The 12078-nt window shown below is 34.7% G+C and overlaps 1 protein-coding gene across 1 annotated transcript; it reads right to left on the minus strand.

The window, feature by feature from the left end:
- On the minus strand, positions 7611-11311 carry LOC18789757 (GPN-loop GTPase 1). Its single transcript, XM_007222666.2, has 6 exons — positions 10611-11311; positions 10229-10361; positions 9860-10086; positions 9187-9477; positions 8162-8367; positions 7611-8021 (listed from the first exon to the last, which is right to left on the minus strand). Exons 1-6 carry the CDS (start codon positions 10707-10709, stop codon positions 7748-7750), a joined length of 1230 nt encoding a protein of 409 aa, XP_007222728.1. The 5' UTR covers positions 10710-11311; the 3' UTR covers positions 7611-7747.

Genomic DNA, 12078 nt, shown 5'->3' on the forward strand with positions numbered 1-12078 from the left:
TTTTCAATCTAGCCTTCTCTAAATCCTTTTTGTTTTTTCTATTCGGTAGTCATTGTACTTTGTTTTTGTTTTGTTTTTCTTTATTAATAAGAAAGGACTTGATGTTCTAGTGCTCGAAGTTTTCCTGTTCTTGTTTATTCAGATGACAATTGTATCACTTGAAAACATTACTACGTGATGATGCTTTGGTACAAGTCTACCAAAATTGTTTTTGGCCTATAAAAACCAGCCGGAAACAAATTAAATGAAACAATTAATAAAATAAAAAGAACACACGTAGAGCATTATTAAACAATGAAAGCTGACTTGATTGTTTTAGTTTGACCGGTTTAAAACCAATATATAAGATATAATTGGTATTTAAAAAAAAATCAGTCTGTCTAAATATATTATTTAAAATTGATTGAAATATATTTAGTGACTGAAACTATCCATGTTTTATACTGTGAGTTGGTTACTAGTAACCAATTTGTGAGCTATCTATCATGTTCATTCATTAAACCTTTGAACTAAGGATTATATATATGACATTCCTTGATGATGATGTTGTCACATGTATATGGTGAGTGTATATAGGTAAAAATGTGATGACTATTAGCACATTTTTAAGATGTAAAATGAGAATAAATATTTGAGTGACATCAGTTGAGCACTTATGGTACAAATGCTTCAAGAACGTTTCAAGATATATTTGAGATATTGGAAGAAGCTAAAATATTAGTCAATAAAATGAGTTTATAATTATGCAACTTACGGTGTTTTGTTGTGAGATTTCGTTGTTGGATGCGTTTATGGTGGTTTACGCGTCCAAGTCTTCAACTTTGTAAGTGTCATGTGTTTTTATATTTTTTAGATCAAAATTTTAAGTTGTTTCTATTTGTTTAATTAAATCAAATCTTTAATTGAATTAATCTTGCAGGATGCCTGTGGGTAGGGGTGGGCATCAAAACCGGAATACCGAAACCATCCTAAAACCGTGCCAAACCTTGTCAATCTCGTGCCCTCCCATTTGGTGTTGACGTGTAAACAGGATGATACCGTGTCATCCCCTTACTGTTTGGCACGACATCGATTCCAAATTTGTGATCCCATTTGGTGCCATACTGTACCGAACAGTACAGGTAAATAATAATCCTAATTTAATTTTAGTTCCTCCTCTCTCTCCCACATATATTTCGCCTCAGCTTCGTTTCTCCTCCATCCTTTCCTTTCCTTCCCTCTATCTACTCTTCTCTTCTCTTCTCCTTTCTCAATCATGATTTGAAACCATAATTCCCAAATCCTCCAACATCGATCGATCTCATCTTCTTCGTCTCCTCCTCATCTCTCTCTCTCTCTCTCTCTCTCTCTCTCTCTCTCTCTCTCTCTCTCTCTCTCTCTCTCTCTCTCTCTCTCTCTCTCTCTCTCTCTCTCTCTCTCTCTCTCTCTCTCTCTCTCTCTCTCTCTCTCTCCCCAACACAAAACAATAATAAGTTAATAACCCTTGTGAATACTGCAATTGCCTACAGTTCTCTCTCAGACTTACATATTTGCTAACGTTATATTTGAAAGAAACTAATATGCATTGGACCCAAACTCTGCTTTTTCTTTTTCTTTCTATTTTCTTCAATTACTTTCCTTTTCATTTACCAAAAGTAAATAAATAAATAAATAACTTTATTTTTATTTTTTTTATTTTTACGGTATCAACATTGACATGGAATCATACTGGTCCCGTTTGAGTTCGGTACGGTTTGAACGTGTTTTCAAAAACTCTCAAACTGATTCTCCTATTCGAGATTGACACTGGGATGACCCCCATCCCGTGTCATCGCGTACCGTGTCCAGCCCTACCTGTAGGTGCTGTGAATATTCTGTTTTTTGACCTGATTGGATTTAAGGACAAGCTCCAGGCTAAGGCCCCGTTTGAGATTGTTTTTTTCTCCAAAAATCTGCTTCACTTTAAAGTTAAGTAGTTTAAGATGTTTGGTAAAAATAAAATATCCCGATTATTTTAAAAGCAGTAAAGGCAGTTGCTTTTCAAAGTTGCTTTCAAAAGAAGTAGAGATAAACCTTTAATGAATTTTTTTTAATTCCCAAAATACCATAATTCATTTTAAAAAATGACACCACCTCCACTTCCACATCCAACTCCACCACTTGCACCACCACATTCATTACCTCCACAACCACCGCCACAGCCACCACCACATCCTCCTCCTCCTCATCCTCTGCCACCACCACCACAACCACCACCTTCTCCACGACCTCCACCACCACCACCTCCGCAACCAACACCATCACCACCTCCACAACTGCCATCTCCACCACCACCACTACCACAACCACCAACTCCACCTTCATCACCACCACCACCTCCACTCCATCACCACCACTACCACCACATGATTAGTACATAACACTTTCAACATCATGTCTATATTAGTCATTATTCACAGTTACAACAATTTTATATTAAAATTTACCAAACGGTTTTGACACTACTTTTTGTACTAACAACACTTTAAAAATATTGTTTACCAAACATGGTGTTGCTTTACTTTACAGCTAATTATTTTCAAAGCACAGTAGAAACAACTTTTTTTAAAAGTGACAGCAATGTCAAATTGGGCCTAAGATAGTGTAGTAGCATCCCAATCTACTCCCACACCTATGGCGCGTGTGCCAATTAATTTTTTTTTAGTCTTAGTTTTTACATTTTAAAATTAAGAAAGGTAACGTAGGTCTTGTTGTATTCGATAAAAACAGAACTATATTCTCATTTTGTTTTTTTGTTTTTGATTTTTTAATATGAAAAGTTATTTTACTATATTGTAGTTTCATTTTTCTTAAATATTTTTATTAATTAAGGGTATTTTATGGTATTTTGAATGTTTCACCAATCTTTATATAAAAATAATTCATGTCTGCAAGAGTCCTAGGTTCTTGGTTCTAGTAGCTCAAGTGGTTAAAAGTATTCTACACCAGAGAATTCTTAAGATTAATTCCTCCCTCCCCCAATATCGCTTATATATCAAAAAAATTATATATCATTCATGTCTCAACTAATTTTAAGGTCACCGAGTGGATTCCCAACTTGTTTTTTGGCATAACATAATTTTTAATGACTGATGTATGTACATTGTAAACAAAAAATAATACTAGGTCACCAAACTATCTCCTTTGATAGGACTCTCTAAACTAACTTACTTTACATACCTCTGCTTTGTCTGTGTGTATATATATATATAGGGAGAGCTCAAGAGTTGCATATTGAAGAAGAAGAAGAAAACAATTAGAGCCATTCTAGAATCACTACAAGAGAAATAAACAATACTGGATGATGGTGAAGCTTTTGGTGCTGAAACTGGAAGGAGAAGCAGTGTTTTAAGCCTACTACTTCTGCTATTATTTCTAGTGGCTCCTCCTATATTGGCGGTTTGTTTTGAGATTTCGTTGTTGAAGGCAGTGATGTCATTGATGCTGATTTTGGTGTCTCTAATTTTGTGCCTTAACCTTTGTAAGTGTCATCATGTTTTATATTGTTTAGATCTAATTTTAAGTTGTGTTTTTACATCATTAATTGATTGTTTTTGTTCTTGTAACAATTAATCTTGCAGAGTTCTTGCGGCTCCTTTGGCTTTTGATTAAACTAAGGCTCAAGCATGACTCGTCACGCAATTTCTTTGAGAAATGGCACACATGGCTCGATGAATTTGTGCCGGAGCTGAACAAAGGGAATGACAAGAATTTAGGACCTAAAAATAGAGGTTACAGCTTTTTCAAGTCTAAGAGGTTATAGTTTAATGTTCTAGAGCTTTAGGTTTTCATTTCTTGTATAGTATAAGGTTCATCTATCATTGTAAACAAACAAATATTCAATACAATTCAAGTTATTCAAGTTATTCAAGTTTTTTATATAAAATAAACAGAAGAGGTGAAGCATCAATATTACTACTTCTCCTTCATTCTCATCTATAACATCCTCCTCTTCATTAAATCTCATCTTCCTCCTGATCCACCAAGATAAATGACCAGTATATTTCAAATCATTTGCACTCATGTCAACCGAAGTCGTATCATATTTAATAACCTCATCAAGTGGCAATGGCTATATGAATTAGAAAAGGTGTAATTCCAACTCTAGAATCATAAAAATGGGAAACATGAAATCAGGCTAATTTGCAAAGTAGAATCATTTGCGCACAAATGGTGGTGGCAATGCATGCATGTTATGTTTTTTTTTTCAGGACTTGGTTGTAATTGTTTGCTTAGTTGTTGATCAAAACTAGAATTATATGAGTTTTTCAATCTAGCCTTCTCTAAATCCTCTTTGTTTTTTTTTTTTCTATTCAGTAGTCAATGTACTTGCTTTTTTTTTTTTTCTTATTTTTGTTTAATAAGGAAGGACTATGTTCTAGTGCTCGAAGTTTTCCTGTTCTTGTTTATCCAGGGGACAATTGTATCACTTGAAAACATTACTACATGATTTGGTACAAGTCTACCCAAATTGTTTTTTGCCTATAAAAACCAGCCGGAAACAAATTAAATGAAGGGAGACTTTGGAAAAGCCCAAAGGAGAGAGAAAATTTTTAAAAGAAGCAAAAATGGACAAAATTGCCCTTATTTATTTTTTGATTTCCTAAGAAATCCTTTACATTTGCATGTCTTTGGTTTGAAAGTTGAGAGGTTATTCTGTCTTTTTTCAAAAAGCTTTGGCTTTTTCCAAAAGTGAAAGTTTTTTTATGGGTAAAACCTAAATTTACTTATGAAAAACAATTAATAAAATAAAAAGAATAAACGTAGAGCATTATTAAACAAACTTGTGATCTTTGATCATCGCTTGAACTAAAAAAACAACGACTTGATTGTTTTAGTTTGACCGGTTTAAAACCACTATATAAGATATAATTGGTATTAAAAAAAAAATCAATCTGTCTAAATTTATTATTTAAACTTGATTGAAATATATTTAGTGACTGAAACTATCCATGTTTTATATTGTGAGTTGGTTACTAGTAACCAATTTGTGAGCTATATATCATGTTCATTCATTAAACCTTTAAACTAAGGATTATATATATGACATTCCTTGATGATGTTGTTGTCACATGTATATGGTGAGTTTATATAGGTAAAAATGTGATGACTATTAGCACATTTTTAAGATGAAAAATGAGAATAAACATTTTAGTAACATCAGTTGAGCACTTATGGTACAAATGCTTCAAGAATTCTGCAACTACATATAGATGAGATAATGGAAGAAGCTAAAATAGTTTATAATTATGCAATTTGTGACCTTTGTCTCCATCCACCATTCTTAACATAAGGAGCTATGGTGTATTGTATAACAAATAGGGCTTCTTAGATCTAAGTCTAAAATGATTAGTTGTTATTAGGCTAAGTTCTTGCAGTTTTGGTTTTAGATGCAAGTTCTTTGGCTTTTATTACTTTTTTTGTTGTGTCAATTTTACTCTTTAAGGTAAATAAGGAAACAAATTGAAAATCCAAATTCAATGCATTATTGAATTTCAGAATTTAAATTTTGAATTTTTTCCTTGTGAATATTTAACTAATATATGGATAAAATACAATTTAATCAATAAAAGTACAAACCCACATATTATATTAATCGATGAGGCAAGCATCCACATGAAATTATGTATCTAGCACACTAGAGTTTGGCATGGCAGACTGCCCCAAATAAACATTGTTTCCCCATTCTCTACAAAGGTTTTGTAATTATTTCAACTTGAGATATGCACCCCATGATTTCCTATAAGGATATGTCGTTTTTATCATTGGACGACCGATCTATATTGCAGGTTTGAGTAGATTTGCTTCTCGTTGCTGAATTGGAGTTCTAGTCATTTTTTTGGTTGTGCGTAATTTTCTACTAATCAATTCAACATGTTGTTGTGTTTGGTCACTGGTCAATGAGATTAATTAATTGATAAACCGAAACTTAGTGGTCTTTGATGCGTACTGAAACTAACTTTTCATTTTATTTGGATATACAGACTATGAATTGCTAAACTAAAGGTTCTTCATTTATTTTAAAACGAATTTTGTTTTAGACAATCTTAATTATCTTTTGGATTATGTTATAAAGGGTATGGCAGCTATTCTGACAGAAATATCTCATATGTGGATATTATGCCAATTGTCTTAGAACACAACACCGAAAATATATGCTAGCTAGCCATCTATAGTTAGGATTTAGGAACATAATCTGGGAATGTCTTCCTTGACGAGGATGATTTCGACTCATTCATGAATACTAATTGTGTTCATACTAGGATTTAGAAACATAATCCTTAACGAGGGGGATTATGCCGGTTGTGTTCATACTACTCCTCTGCTATGTTTCACCATCGAACATCATTTAAGAAAATTCTTTTAATATTTAAACTGACCAAAACAAAAAACAGAAAAAAGAAATTTCAATTTTATTAATATTAAACTAGGAATCCTCGCTTTTGGTTTTTGATCTTCATATGAATTGCTTAATCCTTTCAATCTTCAGACTCCTCACTTTGGTAGCACACCTAAGTGTTATATATAGAGGGCTAAAGAGTTGCATATTCAAATAAGAAAAAAAAAACCCAATTAGAGCGATTAATTCTATATTCAACAATGGATTCTGAAGCTTCTGGTGCTGAAACTTGCAGCAGCAGCAGCAGCAGGGTTTTAAGCCTACCACTATTAATCACAGGGGCTCTGATACTGGCAGTTTATTGCGAGATTTCGGTGTCATGGATGGTGATTTTAGCGTCTCTAATTTTGTGATGGTGATTTTAGCGTCTCTAATTTTGTGCTTTCACATATCAATGTTGCGGAAGAGTTTAACATTGATATATCTTGTAGCTCGTAAGTATATGTCATGTTTTAATTTTATAGATCAAAATTTTAAGTCCTTTATGTTCGTTTAAATCACTAATTGAGTTTTGTTTTTCTAACGTGGCGATTAATCTTGCAGGTTACGCGTGGCTCCTCACTCTTCTGGAGAGACTGATAGCCCCGGCGCCAACTAAATTACGGTATGGCTGGTTGAATTTGAGGCCATCCATCGACCCTCTTACAGCCCGCCTTTATGCAAGGGCTACAGAGCTTTTGGAAATGAAAAGCAAATTTGAGGATCTAGGGAACCAACTCAAGTCTACGAACCACCCTGCTTTGGCTTTTCTACTCGAATCTCATGACAAGGACGTCAAATGTCTTGACAAGGCCCTTTAAAAGGAGTTGGAGTTGTGTGGGATTCCGACTTCAGAGAACATAAGAGACAGAAAAGATAAATGACTGAAAAAGCTCATCACATGGTGGCAATGCATGCATGTTATGCTTGTTCAGGATAGTTGTTTGTTTGTTCATTACATGGTAGTTGTTTTTTTCTATTCAGTAGTTATTGTATTTGTTAATTTTTGTTTTACTTTTTTAATGAGAAAGGACTTGTTAATTTGTTTTTCTTTTCGGTTGGTAATTCTCAACTTGTTTTTGACATTGGTTAACTTTCAATGACTCATGTATGTATAATAAAGCAAAACCAAATGGAATCTCTACTGGTTTCTGGGTTTGCTTAACTTTAAATGACTCATGTATGTACCAAATCTACGGGTAAACAAACTATCTATCCCAAAGAAAAAGAAAGAGAATATATAATTTTTTTCAATGTTAGCTTCCAATGAGTATCAAAATCTTGATAACTAGTTAGTTAATACTTACACAAAGTCTTGTTCCAAAAACATCTGCCATTAACGAAGCATCACTAAAAGGTGAACCTGCCAACCTCTTCATCTTCATCTTCATCTAAAGCATCCTCATCTTCAGTAAACATCTCATCTTCCTCTTCTTCTTCAACTTCTTCCTCGTCCTCATCCATCATGGCTTTGCCCCTCTCATCTTTGTCCTTCAAACCAGTGCTCAATATCACAGTCTCTCCCCCGGATTTCTCCATATCTTTCCTCAACTTCTCCATGTTCTCCTTTCTGTGTTCCTCCTCCAAACGTTCCTTCTCTGCACGTCTCTTTTCCAGATCAGCCCTACAAAAGTAACAAGAAGCGGCAAAATTATGAAAACCAGATTAATTATAAACATAATCATGATCTAACATAAACATCCCCATTCGGTGGCACTGTAGTACAAAGTGAAGAAAGGTAGGTTCATTAAGTTCAGGCAATACTTATAGTTGCCCATGTACTCCTCAACACTTGCTTCAATGGCCTTAAAGAAATCCTTCATTCCAGCACCAGAAACCGCAGACACTCCAACAGACCGCAAGTTCTTATAGAATTCATCCAACACAAGGGAGAGGCTCTGAGCTAAAGTTGAACTGTATGAACTATCCGTACTCACTGCTGCTTGAAATGCCTCAAAATCCTCCATCCACTGAACAAACAGAAGGTTTCAAGACAATGAATATAAAAAACCAAAGAATGCATATTAAATATTTCACTTCACACTGATAGTGGAGAAAATTTTGGAACCTAAGAGGGTGAGGGAGAAAGTAGAAACATCTGCTTTGGATCATCACAATCAAAATGGTTACGAAGAAGAAATCAAATATTCCAAAATAAGTTGATTCACAAATACATTCAACTACAATACTTCAATATACATGTGTATTATTTCATCAAACTACTACAGTCTGGACATATACAAATTAGAAAAGGTATTCCAACTCTAGAATAAAAATGTCACATGAAATCAGGCTAATTTGCAAAGTAGAGTTCTTGGCAATGGAATCATTTATAAAGTTCTTCACATTGATTTTTGTTCTGCTCACTGTTACTACTAGAGTTTGCCATGACAAACTGCCCCTTATAAACATTGTTTCCCCATTCTCTACAGCACTTTTGTAATTTAATCTTGGGATGCACTCATGCATCCTATGAAGCATCAACACCTTATGCAACACCGTTGAAGATTTATTAAGTCCACAACCAAATGAATACCTATAAACCATCCAAGTTTGAGACTGATTCTACCACTGGTTCCTTTCAGTATATTTCTGGAACCATCTATAGCTAGCTTGGTGGGTAACTCCTGGTTGGTCAGCTTAACCTTACAAAACTTGGCTTTACCCCAAAAGCTTCCAGACCCACCATATTCAAGCATATTCCAGAATGCGTGTGCGTGTCTCTTAAGTACTTATGCATGTTTATATACTTTGTTCTACATGCATTCACACACATATATAAAGCATACCTCCAAAGCAAACTGATGTTGGGCCACGTCAGTCTTGTTGAATGCCAACACAAGAGGCAACCTTGTCTTGTAAAGGATACTGCAAGCGTAAAGCATATTGCTCATAAAAGTGACTGGGCTAGCTGAACGAGGTGTATCTACCACGTAAGCGATCACAGTAGGAAATGTTGAAGCAAATGCTTCTGTGATGATAGCACCAGAAGCGGACCATGTGAATATCTCAATCTGACCAGGAGTATCCACAAGAACATAATCAAGTTGATCTGCTCGCTTCTCAATGACTGAGACAACCTGAAATTGGAGAATTTTGTGATAATTTCATTTTGAATAAATGAGGGAAAATAAAAAGAAGGCACAAAGCATGAGCTAAAAGAACACATTAAGAGCGCAATCAAATGGATAGAAACAATACGAAGCCAACACTACTGTACATGTGCAAACAAATCAAAAGGATAGAACCATTATTAAGCCCAATAATGCAATGCATGTTGAAAACAAATTGAATGAAATTGCCACAAACAAAAGCTACATGCTATGTATACAAAACTCTTCCGAATGATTATAACAGTGACTTACGATGGTAAAAAATGGCATCATGTCTCATCCACAGGGCATTCCAAACATGATACAGTATGAAATGATTTAAGGCAAAGATTCACAGCAAAGTTTTTACCTCATCAAACTTGGTAGCAAACAAGTTGAGTGAGGTCAAAATTCCCCCGTTTGGTCCAAGATTGAACTGTTTCATCACCTCCTTGTAGCGAACAGTATCCCTTATGTCGATGTTTGCCCCGAATGGGAGAGTCATCACAGCTGGGTCAAGATTCATCACATAGCCACGTACGTTGGACTCACGTGTGTGGGAAACCAACCGATGAAGAAAGGTTGTTTTACCACTCCCTAAGAAAATCCACAAAACAGTTCGATTTCAAGCAGTCGACAATAGCATAATCTTCACAAAACTGGAAAAGAAATGTATCAATAATACAACCCTATTGCTATAATGAACAGAACAAAATCAGATTAAACTTGATGACATTACCCGCCATGCCCACAACAATTATAATAACTGGTTTTTTCTTGAAGCTGGACCCTGCCTGCCCCGAAGATGACTCCTCAACTTGCAGTTTCTTCATTGAGTTAGTAAGTTCCTCATTTTCTTTACCCTTGTCATTCTTCAGAACAAAATCAAACACTCCAGCTTAATGAAAAACAATACAGGAAACAAAAGGAAACACAAAAACAGAAACTAAAAGTAAGACTAATTTGATATTGTGCTAAAAAAATTTAGGAAAATAATTCAATACCCAATAAAAGGAAAATAAAATAAAATAAAACCCAATAAGTTGTTCAGTTTTAGGTTTTGTATTTAACATATTGAGAGCTTGAAAAGCAAAACCCTGGTGCATGGTGAGAATGAGTACCTGAACGTTAGAAGAGCCTTCAGAGTCCATGGGTATCCTTGTGTCGCCTTCTTCTTGTGGTTTGATATTCATTTTATGGAAATCAGAATCAATGTCCATTTGAGTGAAGGAGAGTTGCTGGGTCGGCGCGTCGTGGTTGGCGTTCAGAGTAAGGCTGCACCGCTTATGCTCTGCTACGAGATTATGGGGCTTATGGGAGGGAGGACTGGGAGTGTGGGCTGCGCGAAAGGGAAATGAGAGGACTTTGTGTGGACTTTGATATATATGAGTTCTATATGACACTAATTCGTGAGAAGAAAATGACTATCAGAGATTGAAATTCGAGGTTTTGAAGCGAGATGATTTGGCTTATTTGGGATATTAGGGTTTAACGGACACAGAATGATCATCAAACGACGAACGTCGACACTATACTCTTTGAATTTGGGCCTTTTATTGGTTTTGTTGTATTTTGCGTGGGCTGAACTCTCTGCTCCTGTTTGGGTTTCAATTTTGGGCCCTTGACCATATTTGTGCTTCTTTCTTCTTGTTCTTTTTTTTTTTTTTTTTTTTTTGCCAAGATACTTGTGCTTCTTTAATGAATATTTTCATGACAATACATTCAATCATAATTTGACATAAAAAATTATTCTAATTGATAGTCAGGATGATGAAACTATCTTTTATTCTAATTGACACCATTTGAAAGGAAAAAGGGAACAAACACTTAAATATGCAACCTATTTAAATTTAATGTCATTTATGTATCAAAATGTTTCATCTTTAAGTGATGGAAGATTTATCAACTATTGTTTAAACGTTATGAAGTTTCAAATTCCTTTCGATATATGTATCAACAATTGTTCGATTTCTTTTGGACGAAAATATCGAACTACATCGGTAACTAAAATTGAACCAATCTGAATGGCAATGTTTTTGTTAGTTTGGTGTGCAATTTAAAGCCTGTGTCCCTAAATCGCGCTCATCTCTATTTTCGCCTCTCTTTTTTCACCTATTTTTGCAAAACCACCACCATATCTATAGATTAATCTTTTCATTTCGTACTTTTCCATAAGGAAGAAAAAAATAACTTAGCAATCATCTTCCAAATTTATCTCTTCTTGTTTATTTATGTTTTTCTTTAAAACACCGAGTTAGTTTTTTTTTTTTTTTTTTTTTTTTGGGATCGAAAATAAGAAAATTTCATTAACCGAAGGCATTGGTTACAATAAGGTCATTAATAATACAATTCATTAGCCACACATGGCCTTCTTCTAACTCATAATAAGGACATGTTCGTGTAAAGCAAAACGGGCAATAGCATGAGCTACTTTGTTACACTCCCTAGGTCGAAATTGGACTTCCTTTAAAGAAAACTGCACGAGCAAGTCTCTCACATCATCCACAATGTCGTCGACAGTATCCTAAATAGTCTCCCTTGAATTAATCATCATAACAGCCTCAGAGGAGTCAATTTCTATGAGGAGAG

This window comes from Prunus persica, chromosome G1, assembly GCF_000346465.2.
Source record: "Prunus persica cultivar Lovell chromosome G1, Prunus_persica_NCBIv2, whole genome shotgun sequence".
Taxonomy (NCBI): Eukaryota; Viridiplantae; Streptophyta; class Magnoliopsida; order Rosales; family Rosaceae; genus Prunus; species Prunus persica.